Source organism: Pseudophryne corroboree, chromosome 3 (assembly GCF_028390025.1).
Source record: "Pseudophryne corroboree isolate aPseCor3 chromosome 3, aPseCor3.hap2, whole genome shotgun sequence".
NCBI classification, from domain to species: Eukaryota; Metazoa; Chordata; class Amphibia; order Anura; family Myobatrachidae; genus Pseudophryne; species Pseudophryne corroboree.
In genome coordinates, this window is record NC_086446.1 from 42,617,583 (window position 1) to 42,637,514 (window position 19,932).

At 43.2% G+C, this 19,932-nt stretch overlaps 1 protein-coding gene across 1 annotated transcript in view; it reads right to left on the reverse strand.

Moving 5' to 3' along the window:
• Positions 1-1,974: 1,974 nt before the first annotated feature.
• The window catches only part of LOC135057133 (oocyte zinc finger protein XlCOF7.1-like), a 352,188-nt gene continuing 334,230 nt past the window's right edge, over positions 1,975-19,932 (reverse strand). The window contains exons 7-8 of the mRNA XM_063963029.1: positions 11,908-12,112; positions 1,975-10,343 (exon numbers count right to left, since the gene is read on the reverse strand). Coding sequence (XP_063819099.1) covers positions 9,019-10,343; positions 11,908-12,112 — 1,530 coding nt within the window. The 3' untranslated portion in view covers positions 1,975-9,018. The remainder of the gene's footprint in view (positions 10,344-11,907; positions 12,113-19,932) is intronic.

Sequence of the window (19,932 nt, forward strand, 5' to 3'; positions counted from 1 at the left end):
AAGCTTTACTTTTTGTGCCCTGTCTCCTGCGGAGCCGCTATTCCCCATGGTCCTTTCAGGAACCCCAGCATCCACTAGGACGATAGAGAAAAAGAAAAAGTAAAACAAGATAGCTGTAATGTGTTCATGAGAGATTACATTTGTATGTGATGCACCAATGATTTGGATAAGTTATGAGACTTGACCAGATAAGCTATTTATATAATGGAGGATATAAAGAATATATAATTTGATGAAAGAAAAAATAATTTACCAAAGCCCAACAGGGGGATCAACTGCGGACCTCTATGGTCGGTATACCAGCGCTTTAACCCACTAGGCTATTTAGCACATAGAGGACTCTTGTTGCTGGAACTGAATGTTAAAGATTACATTTTGAATATATGTATATGAATCAACAATGAAGATATATATATATATATATATATGTATGCTTTTTATATATGTTGCTTATTAAACTAGCAATTTCTCAATGAGGCCATGTTTATAATACTATTTCTATAATGATAAGATATACTTTATCAAACTTCACATGGGGCAGTTGCTTTTGAATACATTCTCCAGGTGTGAGCATCACCTTAATAATGAACTGAGACATTGGATTGGACACTGATGCCTTTAAATAGGTGACTACATGGAGTGCACACTATTACCGTTCCTTCTGAACAAGCTGCCAGAACGGACAGTGGCGAAACGCGTTAAGTACGGGCAGCACCCTCCCACACCTACTGCGCTCCTTTTGCCAATTGCCACCATACAGCATGGAGACAGACAGGAGTACGTGAGCCGCAGCCTCCCTCCCGCTGCATATCACAAAGCACTTGCTACACTCCACTACACCCGAGCAGCTCAATGGAGCATAGGAGACTTTATATCCAGGACGGCTATAGATACAGGTGGTGAGAATAACTAATGTGAGCGTGAGGTAGCAGCATACCGCTGGCTGACCATTCACTAACTGAACACTGCGTTCTTACTGCCTGTGATAGGTAAAGCTATCTGTCACTGTTTATATCCATTGCTGAGGAGGAGAGTTGTATTAACATTTTGATACATCATTGCTACTTTTATAGTCATTTTAACTAATTGTGTGTCCTGAATGGACAAATTCTACTAAGTTCTAATAAATGTATAAGCGCTCTCTACCAGAGTAACTTGCATCACTCATTCTCTTGTTAAAGCTATCTGTGACTGGCTATGTCAGCTGGGAGCTGCTTCTATTAGGCACTAGTAATGTGGAGTTCTGGTTAAGAAAACATTAACCCTTTGAGCACAGATTTTTGGTGATCTAGCTTTCAAAATTAATGACCTTCGGTGGACAAAAGCCTTTTCTAAATGTATATGGAAAGGCAAAAAAAACTAGAATTTCCAAACTCAAGATGATTCAACCAAAGTCTAGAGGAGGCCTTCATCTCCCAGATATTCAGACGTTTTCTAAATAAGCATTTTCTTATATTTCCCACTGTTCACGATTGTCTCGTTTCACTAGTTTACCATTAGAGGAAGAGCTATTTTCACCATTCTATCCTGCCGCCCTTCTGCATCTGCCCCGTACATAACATCCTAGAGGTATACTGTCACATATTTTATTTACAGACACTTATAAGACTTGGGTGACTATTAATACATGTTTACATACAGATCTGCATTGTTCCAGATATGTTCCATTTTCAGGCAACCCTGACCTCTTACTCTCTCACAATAGCTCACTATCAGACATGGAAAGATAAAGGTATTCCAGCATTTCAGGAAATCTTGGGGCACTATTTATTCCTAGCAACAAATGTGTACAAAGTACAATCTCCCACAATCCCTATTTTTCTTATACCTACAGTCCAGACACTATGTGTTTAGTAACCTTCCTCCTAAAGTTTCCCGTTTACCTGCAACTCCATGTCCTCATGCTAGCTTCTCTATGTCTGTTGAATAGTTTATTTCCATGTTGTATGAAGTAACAGATTGAATTGGATTCAGTTTAATAAAGAATTATTTATTCCAAAGACCACGCCTTTGTACAGACTGAGAGACAGCATTGGTTTCTCTCAAGGTTACAGGAAGATAACTTGAAATTTGATGGTGCACTTATTTTATAATACTTGGTTACACCCAATCCTTTTACCACACCCACTAATCTCATACATTCTTGAAGAATCTCTCTAAGTTCTATGTTCATATTAGGACCTACTGTCCTTGGTAACAAGCTAGAAGCTGGTTAGCCTTATTTGTGGCTAATTCCAATTCTATTACACACATTGGACCTGCTTCCCAGAAATAAGAAGTATTTGTACAAAGTCTGTTAAAAGAACATGTACTGTATCTTATAATTGAATAATGTGTTTATGGAATATGCTCATTTTCCATGTAAGGTATATTATACGATAGGTATACCTGTATAACTGCAAAAATAGGATTTTGATACCTACCGGTAAATCCTTTTCTCCTAGTTCAGAGGATGCTGGGGTCCACTTCATGACCATGGGGTATAGACGGTTCTGCAGGAGCCATGGGCACTCTTAAGACTTTTCAAAGGGTGTGAACTGGCTCCTCCCTCTATGCCCCTCCTCCAGACCTCAGTTATAGGTACTGTGCCCAGGGAGAAGGACATTTCGAGGAAAGGATTTACTTTAATACTAATGGTGAGATACATACCAGCTCACACCTCAACCATGCTGCACAATATGGCATTCAAAATAACACACGCCAACAGGCATGAACCAAGTACAGCAACATGCTGAAACTAATATAACACAACATGTGTAACTCTAATAAACCAAACTGCAGGTAGAGTACGCACTGGAACGGGCGCCCAGCATCCTCTATGGACTAGGAGAAAAGGATTTACCGGTAGGTATCAAAATCCTATTTTCTCATACGTCCTAGAGGATGCTGGGGTCCACTTCATGACCATGGGGTTTATAACAAAGCTCCATTAGGGGCGGGAGAGTGCGGATAACCCTACAGCACCGATTGACTGAACTTGAGGTCCCCATCGGCCAAGGTGTCAAACTTGTAGAACTTTGCAAATGTGTTTGACCCTGACCAAGTAGCTGCTCGGCAAAGTTGTAATGCCGAGACGCCCAGGATGAGCCCCTCTTCCTAGTAGAATGGGCCTTCACCGACGTAGACAACGGCAATCCAGCCGTAGAATGAGCATGCTGAATCGTTCCTCTGATCCAGCTGCAATAGTCTGCTTGGAAGCAGGACACCCAATTTTGTTGGGAGCATACAGGACAAACAGAGCCTCTGTTTTCCGTATCCTAGCTGTTCTAGCGACATAAATCTTCAAAACCTTAACGACATCTAGAGACTGAGTCAGAGAACGTGTCAGTAACCACTGGCATCACAATAGGTTGGTTTATGTGGAAAGATGAAACCACCTTAGGAAGAAAATGTTGACGAGTTCGAACCTCTGCCCTATCTTCATGGAAGATCAGGTAAGGGCTCTTGAGAGACAAAGGCCCCAATTCAGACACCCGCCTTGCGGATGCCAAAGCCAAAAGCATCACCACTTTCCAAGTGAGAAACTTCAACTCTATCTCTTGTAGAGGTTCAAACCAATCCGATTGAAGGAACTGCAACACCACATTAAGGTCCACTGGAGGCACAAATGGAGGCTGGATGTGCTGAACACCTTTCATGAAGGTCTGAATTTCTGGAAGAGAGGTCAATTGTCTTTAAAAAAAAAGCTGACAAGGCCGAAATCTGGACCTTGATCAACCCCAAACGAAGGCCCACATCTACACCAGCCTGTAGAAAATGTAGAAAACGTCCCAAATGAAACTCTTCGGCAGGAGATTTCTTGGATTCACACCAAGACACATTTTCTCCAAATACGGTGGTAATATTTAGACGTTACTCCTTTCCTGGCCTGAATAAGAGTGGGAATGACTTCCTTGGGAATACCCTTTCAAGCTAGGATCCGGCGCTCAACAACCATGCTGTCAAACGTAGCCGAGGTAAGTATTGATACATATGCACGGCCACTGCTGTAGCAGGTCCTCTCGAGGAGGAAGAGGCCGAGGGTCTTCTATGAGCAACCCCTGAAGATCTAGGTACCAAGCCCTCCTTGGCCAGGCTGGGGCAATGAAGACTGCACAAACTCTTGTTCTTATTATTTTGAGAACTTTTAGGATCAGCGGAAGTGTAGGGAAGACATATACCGACCTGAACACCCACTGGGCCACCAGCGCATTAACTGCTATTGCTTGAGGGTCTCTCGACCTGGAACAATATCTCTGAAGCTTCTTGTTGAGGCAAGATGCCATCATGTCTACTTGAGGAACTCCCCAAAGACTTGTCACCTCTGTGAAAACTTCTTGGTGGAGGCCCCACTCTCCTGGATGGAGATCGTGTCTGCTGAGGAAGTCTGCTTCTCAGTTGTCTACTCCCGGAATTAATATTGCCGACAGAGCTCGTAGTTGTTTTTCTGCCCAGCGGAGGATTTTTTTCGCCTCTGCCATTGACGCTTTGCTTTTCGTTCCGCCCTGCCTGTTTATGTGCGCGACTGCTGTTACATTGTCCGACTGGATCTGCACGGGTGATCTTGCAGAAGATGTACCGCTTGTTGAAGGCCGTTGTAAATGGCTCTCAATTCCAGAACGTTTATATGAAGGCAGGTTTCCTGACTTGACCATTTTCCTTGGATGCTTTCCCCCTAAGTGACAGCTCCACAGCCTCGGAGACTTGCATCCATGGTTACCAGGAACCAGTCCTGAATCCCGAACCTGCATCCCTCTAGTAAGTGAGAACTGTGTAGCCACCACAGGAGCGAAATCCTGGCTTTTGACGACAGGACCATCTTCCGGTGCATGTGTAGGTGGGAACCCGACCACTTGTCCAACAGGTCCCACTGGAATACTCTGGCATGGAACCTGCCAAACTGTATGGCCTCATAGGCCGCCACCATCTTTCCGAACAATCGAATGCACTGATGGATCGACACACTTGTTGGCTTTAATATATGTTTCACAATTTTCTGGATTTCCAGAGCCTTTTCCACCAGAAGAAAAACTCTCTGAACCTCTGTGTCCAGAATCATTCCGAGGAAAGACAATCTTTTCGTTGGTTCCAACTGTGACTTTGGAAAATTTATGATCCAACCGTGTTGTTGGAGTATAGACAGGGAGTCTGTGATGTTCTGTAGCAACTGCTCCCTGGATCTCGCCTTTATCAGGAGATCGTCCAAATAACAAATAATACTGACTCCTTTTTGACGAAGGAGGACCATCATCTCAGCCATCATCTTGGTGAATACCCTCGGCACCGTGGAGAGACCGAAAGGCAACGTCTGGAATTGGTAATGGCAATCCTGAACCGCGAACCTCAGATAAGCCTGGTGGGGCGGATAAATGGGAACATGCAGGTAAGCATCCTTTATGTCTACTGACACCATGTAGTCCCCCTCCTCCAGACTGGAACTCACTGCCCTTAGTGATTCCATTTTGAACTTGAACCGTTTCAAGTAGATTCAGATTTTTTAGGTTTAGGATCGGTCTGACCGAGCCGTCCGGCTTCGGAACTAAAAAGACGCTTGAATAAAACCCCTCCCCTTGTTGTGAGGGGTTTGTCTGATCCTGACATAATTTTTGAATTGCCGCTGTTACTGCTTCTTTTTCCGGTAGAGAAACTGGCAAAGTCGATTTGAAAAATCGGCATGGGGGAACGTCTTTAAACTCCAGCTTGTACCCCTGGGACACTATTTGTAAAACCCAGGGATCCAGGCCAGATTGAATCCAACCTTGACTGAACAGTTTTAGATGTGCCCCCACCCGAGCGGCCTCCCACAAGGGAGCCCCAGCGTCATGCTGTAGATTTGGCAGAAGTAGGTGTTGACTTCTGCTCCTGGGATCCTGAAGCCGCTGTGGACTTCTTTCCTTTTCCCCTTCCCCTACCTGCAAAGATGAGGGAACCTTTGGCCTTTTTGTATTTATTGGGCCGAAAGGACTGCATGTGAGAGTGATGGCTTTTTTGCCGCTGCTGGAGCAGAAGGCAAAAAGGTCGACTTACCTGCGGTAGCCGCCGAGACTAACGCATCCAGTCCATCACCAAATAAGGCCTCACCTTTATACGGGAGAGCCTCCATATTATTTTTGGAATCTGCATCCGCGTTCCACTGGCGAATCCACAACGCCCGCCTAGCCGATACTGCCATGGTAGCGGCTGTTGAACCCAAGAGTCCAATATCTTTCATGGCTTCTAGCATGTATGTGTCAGCGTCTTTGATATTCCCTAACTTGAGTATCTCATCTTTATCAATCGAGTCAATATCTGATGACAAGCTTTCTGATCATTTTTCAATCGCGCGACTCAAGCAATTGTGGGCCTGAGCAGCGTACCATTGGCAACATAAATGGATTTTAATGTAGTCTCCATTTTGCGGTCTGCCGGCTCCTTTAGTGAAGCCGTCCCAGGTGCAGGGAGAATCACTTTATTTGTCAACCTGGACAGTGCACTGTCTAACACAGGGGGTAAGTCCCACTTTTTCCTGTCATCAGCAGGGAAAGGATAAGCCATCTGAATCCTCTTTGGAATACGAAATTTATTTTCTGGATTCACCCACACCCCTTCAAAGAGAGTATTTCGCTTGTGGGAAGGAGGGAAAGTAACCTTAGATTTCTTTTCTTTATAGAAATAGGCCTTCTCCTTAGGTACAGGAGTGGTTTCTGTAACCTCCAGAACTTCTCTTATAGCCACAATCATATATTGTATATTTTTCACCAATTTATGATCTATTTCCCTGGAGTCACTAAGTCGACACAGGAATCAGTGTCCGTGTCGTTATCAGTATTTACAATATTTGCAAACGGTCTCTTATGTGACCCAGAGGAGTCGCCTGCGGGTGGAAGAACAGAACCCTGAAAAATCACATCTTCCACAGACTTTCTCCAGCATTCTGCATGAGATTCAGACATATTTAACCTCCTATTGAAATGATGCATACTATCACGTATTTCTTTCACCCATGCAGGCTCTTGGTGTGCCGGCAGCGCCACCACATTACAACTGTGTGTCCCTAAAATGGTTTCCTCCGGGGAAGAACTCCCTGCCTCAGACATGTCACACTCGAGTATTACACACACACAGACACTCTGGGACTTGTAGGGGACAGACCCACATTAAAATCTGCCAGACGGACACAGTTTAGGAGCAGCCAGTTTACATCCCCAGCGCCAGTATATGTCTGTGAACACAAAATGCACACTGACATGCCGTGCTGTTTTACAATGTAAATACACCTGTAAAGTACCAAAATCGCTGTGCCCCCCCCTCCACTTTGCACCCTGATACTTGTAGTCAGAAGTGGAGGAGGACCAGCGTTGTCTCTGCAGCCTGAGTGAAAATGGCGCTGAGCAGTGTGCTGGCTGACTGAAGAGGAAGCTCCGCCCCCGCAATGGTGCAATTTCACCTCAAAAATGTTCATATAATATTTATACTGGCAGGGGTAGGGCTGTGCCTGGGCATCTTATGCCCACTTTTATCCAGTTTGTAAGGTATTTTGCTGCCCAGGGTGCCCACCCCCCCGTGCGCCCAGCACCCTGTGTGTTATGTTGATTGAAGATCTATCTTCTTACACTCACCTGTCTTCTGGCTCTGTGAGGGGGGTGATGGCGTGCTGTGGGAGTGAGCATCTAGACACGGCTAGCGTTCAGTACTCTTCAGGCGCTAATGGTGTCCTGTCACCAGAAGCAGAGCCATGAAACTCTTTAGGAAGTTGATTCATACTTCTGCCCCCTCAGTCCCACGAAGCAGGGAGACTGTTGCCAGCAGTAATCCCTGAAAATAAAAAACCTAACAAGTCTTTTCAGAGAAACTCCGTAGAGCTTCCCTGGTGTGCATCCAGTGTCTGTCGGGGCACATTTCTAAAAATGAGGTCTGGAGGAGGGGCATACAGGGAGGAGCCAGTTCACACCATTTGATAATTCTTAAAGTGCCCATGGCTCCTGCGGAACCATCTATACCCCATGGTCATGAAGTGGACCCCAGCATCCTCTAGGACAGCGTTTTTCAACCCCTGTGCCGCGGCACACTAGTGTGCCGCCAGCAGTTGTCAGGTGTGCCGCAGCCTGCCGGTCACCGGACACCAGAATTGCCCTGCACAGTGCTCCGCCGCCCGCCGACAGTGCTCCTCCGCCGCACACCAGAGATACCTGGGTCCTCCAGCAGTCATGCACGGCAGCACAGTCAGCTCTCCTGCTGCCCGGTCCGTGACCTATGGTGACGTGCGCATTTCCGCCCGCGCTTGGTGCTGATGTGTGCTACGGACTGCCCTGCACAGCTCATACTACTCCAGCTCGGATATGCAGTACTTCAGGCTGACATTAAAGAGGGGGCTGTGAGTACTATTACATGGGGGGAGGGGGAGGGCAGTGTGTGTGTGTACCATTACTGTGGGGGCTGTTATTACTATTACAGGGGTAAGCAGTGTGTGCCATTTCTGTGGGGGCTGTTATTACTATTACAGGGGTAAGCAGTGTATGCCATTTCTGTGGGGGCTGTTATTACTATTACAGGGGTAAGCAGTGTGTGCCATTTCTGTGGGGGCTGTTATTACTATTACAGGGGTAAGCAGTGTGTGCCATTTCTGTGAGGGCTGTGAGTGCCATTACAAGGGGATGGGGGGGGGCAGTGTGTGTGCAATTACTGTAGGGGCCAGTGTGTTTGATTTATACCTGTGGGGGAAATGTGCTTCATAACTGTTAGGGCCAATGTGTTTAATTACTGTGGGGACCAATGTGCTTATTTTATATCTGTGGGGGCCAATGTTTTTGTTTTTTTCCCTCGTGGGTAACCGATAGTGTGCCTTGGGAATTTTGAAGTCTTGTTCGGCGTGCCTCGAGTCAAGAAAGGTTGAAAATCACTGCTCTAGGACGTATGAGAAATACGCGAGTATATAGAATTAGTAAGTTTTATCTGACTGATATTTTCCAGTCTTATATTAATGACACACCTTCCAATTATATGTAGATGGGTAACTTAAAGTGTCACTGGAGTGTTGCTTCAACCCTGTTATGTATCAGCTCATAGTAATGCTTTACTTCTGTGTGATATCTGATGTTTAACAAGCTGTGATTTGCCTGAATAACTTTTCCCACACTCAGAGCATGGAAATGATTTCTCGCCTGTGTGACATCTCTGATGTATAACAAATTCTGATTTATACAGAAAACATTTCCCACACTCAGAGCATGGAAATGGTTTCTCACCTGTGTGACATCTATGATGTCTAACAAGCTGTGATTTGCTTGCAAAACTTTTCCCACACTCAGAGCATGGAAATGGTTTCTCACCTGTGTGACTTCTCTGATGTATAACAAGATGTGATTTGAATGCAAAACTTTTCCCACACTCAGAGCATGGAAATGGTTTCTCACCTGTGTGACATCTATGATGTCTAACAAGATGTGCTTTGAATGCAAAACTTTTCCCACACTCAGAGCATGGAAACGGTTTCTGACCTGTGTGACTTTTCTGATGTACAACAAGATGTGATTTGAATGCAAAACTTTTCCCACACTCAGAGCATGGAAATGGTTTCTCACCTGTGTGAGTTCTGTGATGTCTAACAAGTTCTGATTTACACAGAAAACATTTCCCACACTCAGAGCATGGAAATGTATTCTCACCTGTGTGACTTCTCTGATGTCTAACAAGCTGTGATTTGAATGCAAAACTTTTCCCACACTCAGAGCATGGAAATGGTTTCTCACCTGTGTGAGTTCTGTGATGTCTAACAAGTTCTGATTTACACAGAAAACATTTCCCACACTCAGAGCATGGAAATGATTTCTCACCTGTGTGACATCTCTGATGTAAAAAAAGTTCTGATTTATACATAAAACATTTCCCACACTCAGAGCATGGATATGGTTTCTCACCTGTGTGAATTTTCTGATGTCTAACAAGATGTGCTTTGAATGCAAAACTATTCCCACACTCAGAGCATGGAAACGGTTTCTCGCCTGTGTGACATCTCTGATGTATAACAAGTTCTGATTTATACAGAAAACATTTCCCACACTCAGAGCATGGAAATGGTTTCTCACCTGTGTGAATTTTCTGATGTTTAACAAGCTGTCCCTTGAGTGCAAAACTTTTCCCACACTCAGAGCATGGAAATGGTTTCTCACCTGTGTGATTTCTGTAATGTCTCACAAGATCTGATTTACACAGAAAACATTTCCTACACTCAGAACATGGAAATGGTCGCTCACCTGTATGACTTCTCTGATGTATAACAAGTTTTGATTTGTGTGCAAAACTTTTCCCACACTCAGAGCATGGAAATATTTTATCACATGTATGTGCTGCATGATGTTTACAAAATCTGAGGTATTGGATGAATAGTCATCTGGATTAGAGGGATCAGATGAAGTATCAGGTACTGGATGTATAGTTAGAGAAATGGGGATGTCTCCTGGAGAATCCTGTGTGGTGTTATCTTCTATTTTACTATCTGCAGACAAGATGAGATCTCCCTCCAAGGAATTCCTGCTTGTGCCTCCATCTGCTGGAAATAATATAACTAGTATAATGCACAGTTCTATATACAGTGCACACATATTACTCCGATCTACAGAGAATAACTAGAAAATCACATTATTCGCTGCCCCAGTGGAGCTAACAATCTACATTCCACATGACACACTAGGGTTCATATATGTCAGAAGCTAATTAACCTACCAGTATGATTTTTGCAGAGCTGCAGGAAACACATACAAACTCCACACAGTTAAAACATTGGTTGGGAACTGAACTCATCACTAATGCTGCGAGACAACACTGCTCACCACTACATCACCGTGTCACTATTATGAATAATGTTTAGTTGGTAAATTTCAGCTTATAAACTATGACCACATCATTACAATTATAAGTGTACCAACATCAAGTAAGACTCTTGGAGAACAGATTACATATTGTCTTCTGCTCCCAAAATCACATCTGTCATAGCCCCAGCCACAGGGACATGCAAATGGCACATCAACAATGATTATCTCTCCCCCACATAATGCAGACTCTGTTATGTAATGTACACAGGCCAGCATTACAGAACAGGAAAGTCTCTTCAGCTAGTGACATTGCTAAACCACAATATCTATCCAGACTGCCCCCACACATACATACCAGACACTTGTGGGCTGAACTACCAACATCTGCTTTCACACTACACAAAGTGCTCCAGGTGGATACGTATGTTGCAACAGCAGCCTCTATATGGTAATCTGGTCATCCCCAGGTAGAATAGTCCCACCAGACTTATGCTAGTAAATTAAGCCAATAAGTCAATCATTATAGTGACGACCTAATTACTGTTGTATGAGATACACCAGAGAGTGTGGGGAGGAGACTGATCAGGTCTCTGGGCAGGTTACACACAGTGACATAATGTGAGGGAGAGAGCAGGAGTATAATAAAGGCTGATGGCTCCTGATGTATGAGATACACCAGAGAGTGTGAGGAGGAGACTGGTCAGATCTCTGGGCTGGTAACACACAGTGACATGATGTGAGGGGGAGAGCTGGACTATAATAGGTGCTGATGGCTCCTGATGTATGAGATACACCAGAGAGTGTGGGGAGGAGACTGATCAGATCTCTGGGCTGGTAACACACAGTGACATGATGTGAGGGGGAGAGCAGGAGTACAATAGGGGATGATGGCTCCTGATGTATGAGATACACCAGAGAGTGTGGGGAGGAGACTGGCCAGATCTCTGGGCTGGTAAGACAATTACATGATGTGAGGGAGAGAGCAGGAATATAATAGGGGCTGTTGTTACCCGACTCCCACATTGAGCAGATACATTTTCCTCATTAGTCTGTACTGACAGAGGAGGTTGTAGGGGAAGAGACTTCTGTAGTGATGCAGCAAGGATATGCGACTCTTTTCTGTAATAAGGATTATTACCTGTGCTGATACCTGTAGGGATTTCCTCTTCCTTACACTTCTGATCTCTCCACACATACGTCTCTTTTTCTCCCTCTATATCTTCTGCCTTCATAACAGTCACATACGTCTCTTCTCCCTCTATATCTTCTGCCTTCATATCAGTCACATACGTCTCTTCTTCTCCCTCTATATCTTCGGCCGTCATATCAGAAAGGTGCTCACCCTGAATAACAACAAAATAACACTTTAGTAATGTCTGATTACTTTAAGACTGGACAACAGAATATCACTGTATAAGACACACAGCTTCTCTACAGATCATATAGGGAGAGTGTGGTCGGAGACCCCGTCAGCCAGAGGGACAATGGCGTCAGCGGCACTGAAGGGGTTATTCCTCCATGTACGGCCCCATTTTACAGACAATGGGCGCTAGGCACTCCATTCAAATGTACTAACAGCGCCGGGAGCGGAGTGTTTAAAAATGTGTCTATGTTATATCACTGCGCTGTGCGTAGTTGGAGAGTTATAAACTGCACGTTTTAGAATGTATTTGTATCCAAGATGCTCTAAGTAACTATAGGATAAGTCATGGTACACTCTCACATAGGAAGTCATATGCTCAGTAACCTCCTAGTGTGATCAGATCTTTTGATGTGTTGGTCAGGGCACCGCAGGTAATGTGCTTGGGTTCTGCAGTTCCTGTGAGAAGGTGTAAGAGTGAAATGACCAATGCTTTGGTTACATCACTTCCTGTGAAATGACCCCTAGGTGTTCTTTTGGTGTGTCTATGCTATTGGAGAAATCAGTTTGTTTTCAATGATTTCCTGAATATTCACTCCAGATACGTGAATGGCAGGGGGAAACAATTTCTATACTTTGTATAAGTTGTTTTCCTGTACCATATGTTACAAATACAGACACTACTGTAGAAACTAAAGAATCTGTGTGATCAAAGGAGAATTGTAAATTACCAGGTGGTAAAGGAAGCAGTTTAAACGGCATCAAACTTTGTCTGTGTGACAGGAAGGAGGAAATTGCTTTATGCAGTTATATCCTTTTAAAATGTAATTTATTTATATTTTGTAAGATATCCTGATTGGATGGAAAAGACTCAGGTGGGACTACCCCATGAGATTCAGTGTGGTTTTACTGTATAAAAATGGTCCTGCGAGCTTTATGGGGTATATAGAATCTTCTGTCTGCAGTGATCAGCTGTATTGCTGTTGCCCCTAAAATTAGAGAACAGTTCTTTTTAAAACTATTTGAGCGAATAAACATCTTTTGCCTAAAGACGACCGCTTCATCCTCTGACCTGCAGGGTTATGTCAAACATAGCCCCGTTATTTGGCTGTTTTGGGTGCACCCAGCATCTCTAAGCTCCGCCTTCTGCCAGCTACCATTCCGTGCTTGGGCAAGCGATTACTGGGGATCAGTCAACACCACACAGGTGTGGTAAGACAGCGTGTCGACGCATACACAGCAGAACCGTGGTTCCAGATGTTAGCTTAATGTTTTATTACTATATTGTGTTATAATAATCAAATGGATAAATACACATATAGGAGGTTTTTGTGTTAAATAAAGAAGTGAGAAACATCTATAGAAAGTGTATGATGTAACCAATGCTGTAAAATGAACTGTACACTGCACATTTGCTGATTACCAAAGATGGAAAGAACATATGTTATATTGAGTGTGCCCCCACCTTCGGGGACAGTAATGTGAGCTGACCACCATGACTAATATGTACAATGTGCCTTATATATGCTCTGAAGACAACACAGTAAACAGATTACTTATGAGACATACGGCTGTGTGTCTTATTGAGTTCTCTCAGCAATACATTATGACCTGATATCCAGAGGTGACATGATACTTGAAGGGATCCACAGGCTACCTAGACAGCAACGATATCATTAAATGAGGGCTCTTGACGGGATGACTAACACAAGGAAAAGCATCTAATGAGAAGTTTCTGTGTTGGAAGCAAAATTGTTCTCACGGACTCTGATTTCATATTGGGTGAGTAAAACGATTCTAATACAGTCATATTTTACTCAAAATCAGACTCCCTGAGTGTAATTTTTAGTACATTATAGAGACAATAGGCATTTATGTTTTTCCTTGAACGGTCATTATAAAGAAACCCAAGTATCTTGTCACACAGCCTAGATTACTTAAATTATGTTGTATTGCGCAGCTAAAGTATTGCTTGTTGTAATCTAAGGCAGATACAGGTGTATTGCTTGCGCAGCTAAAGTTTACTGCTTGTTGTAATCTAAGGCATATACAGGTATATTGCTTAAGCTAAGGTGCATTGCTTGTTGCAGCTACAGTATAAAGATAAGGCATAAGGCATATTGCAGTTGTTGTCATATGTTTGTATGAGAGTTGGGTCAGCCATTTGCGGGACCTGAATGCTAGCTAGAATTTGTGGTATGCTGACCAACAGTTGATGCCATAATGAACAGCTTACTGTCTTGTCTGTGTCATGTAAAGTGTCTGTTTTAAGATAACAAGAAACGGTGTAAAGTGTATAAAGGAGGTTGGTCCATAAGGTCATCAAAGACAGCCCTTGGCACGCGCAACTGTAGGCTTGTCCTGTCACCTGTCAATGGAAGCACCTGGGTGGTCATATGAGACACAAACCTTGCCTTGCCTACACCATTGATAAAAACATTGTTACATGTTGTACAAAGTCTAAAGTGGCTGAATGACTGAATCTTTGTTTATGTCCTATTAGCGCATGCGCCCACAGAACAATTGAAATTGTGTACAAAGGCGTACCAAGTTTGCAATTGTGTGCGGTACAAAGGCGTACCAAGGTTAATTATTTTGCAGTATTTACCCAGTGTTTTTTGCAACATAGATAGCAAATCAAAATAGGAAAGGCGTTTTAACAGAATTTGCTAGAATAGTGGGATATCATTTGAATGCTCAATTATTGTCAGTGCATAGAAATGAATTCTTTATAGTTAAATGATTGACTATGATGATCATATGATCATTGTAGCAGACTGGCAGTGTGCACAGCAAGTTCTCAGACATTAGTAAATGGTGAATATGGTGTTTTAAATTACATGCATTATAGATGTGGTAGGTTAAAGCCAGACAAGTTAAGTTAATTTTCAGTAGAAACAAAAATAGGCTAAGAAAGGTTTGTGTCCAAACAAAACTTATAGCCAGTGATATACAGATACTTCTCGTTCAAGGACATATCCCTCTTCACCGCAGGTGGATTCGGCCACACCCAGAGGGCTTAATTACCCCAATGGGAGGGAAAGGGAGTAGAATGAAAAAGCGCTTACCTATAGACATTGTAGCACAGCGAGAGGGAAGGAGACGAATTAAGCGTATTAACGCTATCCTTAAAAGAGCTAATTTTCCAAAGGAAGGAATATTAGATACTCAGGCTTGGAAAAGGTTCCAGGCCACAGATGGTCACTGGTTACAAAAGAAAGGTTATTTGGACACTGTAAATATATGGCTTATTGTCTCACAAGAACTGGAAGATGAGAGAAGAATTAGGCAGGATGATTGTATGTCTAATGTAATACCACCACCCTATGTTCCAATAACATGTAATGCTATTTATAATGATGGGAATGTGGAAGGGGGGTCAGCCCCCTCAGCAGTATCAATGCACACAGAGCTAAAGTCACCAGCTGTTACAGGGAGCTTATATCCCTCACTGATATCAATGCATGCAGAATCAAGGACACATAATAAAGCAGGAGTTTTAACTCCTTCAGCAACATATGCAGAACAAATGACACCTGAAAAACGATAAGTTATGAAAAAAAAAAATCCAGAAGGTACACTGGTTCTTAGGGATGTTATCCACTACCCTTAAAGAAAGTGTCTTTATTGTGGGAGATGTGTTCCGGAGGGAAGTGAAAAATGTTTTTTTTGTGGTAACTGGGTAGAGCCAAATTCAGGACCATGTGAATCACAAAATGTTAATGACGGGGGAAATGTTAAACCAAAAACTCATGGGATATTTAGGAGGTTGTGGAACTTTGCTAGTAGTCCTAACAGAGATCCAAGAGGAATATCTCGTAAAAATTACAATGTAATGCCTGTTAGAGTTAGTAGTCATGCTAATCCCAGACATACAACTAATTTGTTACCTAGTGATAATGGTTACATTGCAGAATATGTGGAACAGGAACAGTACATACCATGGTTCCCCTCAGACATTATGCGAATTGTAAATGAGTTACCAAATATCAGAAAAAGCCCAGCAGAGTTTGAAAAAAAGATTAAACAAGTGTATCTTGTGTATAGGCCGTGTTGGGTTGATTTAGAACAGATTCTTAGAGCTTCTATAGGAATAGGTGAATATAATATGCTTCTTGCCATAGCTGCTCAGGAGGCAGATGGTGATAGAGGGAAAATTGAGAATGCTCCCCTTGAAGCCAACCGCTATACTATGGCTTCAGGCTCACAACTGTTGTATAGAGTACAAGTCAGATGTCAGCAAATCAGAGACACTGCACCAGCTGAGCCTGATCTGATACAGAAAACCTCAGCATAAGGGAATATTATGACAGACTGTCTATCAAACAAGAAAATGAAGGTTTTCCCATTGCACAGCCTAATAATGCCAGACTGTTAAAGACTACATTCCTTAATGGACTTAGACATGAATACAGACAGCAGTTGTATGCTGTCAGACCAGAAGCAAATTTGATGAACATTACCTCATTAGTAGAAGTCCTAGAAGGAATTGAGGATCATGAACAGGGAAAACAGAATAAAAAAACATCCAAAGCACCAGCTGTTACTATACATGTGGTACAGGCTGCCCAGTCTAACACCAAGACACAAAAGGTCCAAAACCAAGGTAGAGGTGTTAATAACTCCAGACCCTACACTACAAGGGATGCACAAGGTGAAGACATGACTGGTAAATGTTTTTGGTGCAAGGTTACAGGTCATCAAAAGAAGGAATGCAGAAAATACCTTGCGTGGCTGAAGTCTAAGGATGGTGTTCCAGCTTTCACGGTAGAACGGGAATTACAGATTCCTGCTCCGGGATCCACCTGCTCAAGCAACACCTACACTGACCCCATTAAAGTTACTGTTATGCTTACTCTACCTACAAGAAACACCCTGGAATGCCTTTTGGACACTGGAACAGCAGTCACTGTACTTAAGAAAACTGATGTCCCAAAAGAACTTTTAACCAATCACTATGTTAATGGGACAGGACTGGGAGGACAGCCCCTCCCTCTTCAAAGAAGTAAGCCAACTTCTCTCCTTATAAATGACGAACTTACACCTGTACCCATTGAATTTCTGACTTCACCTACATGCCCAGTGAATTTGTTGGGAGCTGATATCCTTAACGTCATGCAAGCTACTATTCAGTATACTCCACAAGGAATCAAGTACACCAGCAATATTCCAGCTATCATGAAGCCTAACATTGAAGCAGCAATTGAAGTTTACCTACTGCAAGAAACTGCCAAGTCCAGCTCAGAACTAACCCTCCCAGAATGGGTTACTTCTCAAGTTCCAGACAGACTATGGTCAAAAGGAAAGATGGATACTGGACTACTACGAGTTCAACCTGTCCACCTACAGCTCAAGCCTGGAACCATACCTGTCTCAATCAGGCAGTATCCTCTCACCCCAGCACAAACTGAAGCTATTACAAAGCAAATCCAAGCCTTTCAAGAAAATGGGATCATTGTCCAGTGTAGATCCCCATGGAATACTCCATTGTTTCCTGTAAAAAAGAAAGGTGGTCAAAGTCAAGGTCAAGGTCAAAATGAAGCACAAGAAGTACAATATAGACTTGTTCATGATCTAAGAGAAGTCAACAAGAGACTGGTGATCAATTCTCCTATTGTGCCAAATCCTTATACCTTGCTGAACCAGATCCCACCTTCAGGGGCCTGGTTTACGGTAATTGATTTGGCCAACGCATATTTTTCCGTACCGATCACTGAAGAATCACAGGCAATGCTAGCCTTCACCATGATGGAAGACAGTACTGTTGGACTAGACTTCCACAAGGAGGAGCAACCAGTCCATCAGACTACACCGAAGCAATGTCACTCATCTTACAAGCTTGGAGACCAGTGTTTCCAGAAAACACCCAGCTCATACAGTATGTAGATGATCTACTGCTATCCACAAGCACAGAAGACCAATGTAAACAAGAGACTGTATCACTGTTGAAATTTTTGGAAGAACAAAACTGCAGAGCTTCCAAAGCAAAGCTTCAACTATGCCAGAAGAAGGTCATCTTCCTTGGTCACTGTATCTCACAAGGAGCCAGACACCTTACAGAAGAAAGGAAACGGCTTATTCTACAAACCAAAGTACCAAAGACTATTAAACAGACCAGATCATTCCTAGGTCTTGTTGGGTACTGCAGAGAATGGATACCACATGCTTCTATCTACATGCCAGTTTTGTATGACAGCACAAAGAAAGATGCTCCAATCTACACCACAGAACAAGTTGAAGCAGTTCAGAACCTTAAGGCTGCCATAGCATCTTCACCGGCTTTGGGTCTGCCAGACTACACCAAGCCATTTACTCTTTATTGCCATGAGGAAAGAGGTCATGCACTTGGAGTCATTACACAGACGCATGGAAGCAAGCAATGCCCGGTGGCTTATCTTTCAAGCAAACTGGACAACATTATCCAAGGAGCACCCACCTGCATCAGAGCAGTTGCAGCAACAGCAGTTCTCAAACAGAAATGCATAGACATTGTGCTTAATCATGAACTGATCATTCAGGTACCACATGCGGTGACTGAAATACTACAGCAAGCCAGAACCAAGCACTTATCAGCTGCAAGACTCACCAAGTATGAAGTAGCTCTACTAAGTGCCACAAATGTCACCATTAAAAGATGCACCACCCTCAACCCAGCAACTCTACTACCAGCCCTATTGCAGGAAGAAGCAGCAGAGTGTGAATCCCTAGATTCAAAAGGAGGGAGAAGAGGGACATATATCTCTAGCAATGGTACCCAGAATAACCAGGATGATGTGGACCACATGAACTATGGGAATGCAGAAAGTGATAAAAATATACACAATACAAATTTTTCCCATGACTGCATGGCTCTGATGGAACAAGAGACTCAACTGTTACCTCATGTCACAGACACAGCCCTTCCTGATGCCCAGCACAACCTCTATGTGGATGGATCAAGATACTATGATAATGGAACCCCATATACAGGGTATGCTGTTACAACAGAGACTGATATCATTGAATCAGGAAGTTTACCAGCACAGCTATCAGCACAAGCTGCAGAGCTAATAGCTCTCACTAAAGCTCTGGAGTATGCAGAAAACACAACAGCTAATATATACACAGACTCCAGATATGCTTGGGGAATTACGCAAGATTATGGCCAAATTTGGAAAAGCAGAGACTTCAAGACAGTTACAGGAAAACAGATACAGCATGCAGATCTGATAAAGAAACTATTTGAAGCTCTGGACAAGCCAACCAAAGTAGCCATCATAAAAATCCAAGCACACACCAAGAACCAAACTAAAGAAACAAGAGGAAATAACTTGGCGGATGCCGAAGCAAAGAAAGCAGCCAAAAGCTCTGACAAATCAGAAGTACAAGTGGCAAAAGAAGGGAGCCATACAAGACCAAGATACAGGACTCTGTAAAACAGAAGATAAGACATGTTTGCCAAGAGTGCTATATTCAGCTATGTGCCAAGTAAGCCATGGAATTACCCATGCAGGAAAAGATCAAATGACGAGACAAGTCAACCAAAAATGGATAGCCCCAGGATTCCAAGGTGCAGCAGAAAAGCACACACAAGCATGTTGGATATGTGGAATTTCAAATCCAGGAAGTAGAACCAAGACTCCAGCAGGAGCCATTCCAAAAGCCAATATGCCATTTCAGAGACTACAGATAGACTATATTCAGATGCCAACTCAAGGCCCGTTCCAGTTTGTACTGGTTTGTGTCGATACCTTCTCCAAATGGGTAGAGGCCTTCCCAGTAGCTAAAGCCACAGCAAAGAATACAGCAAAGAAAATATTGACT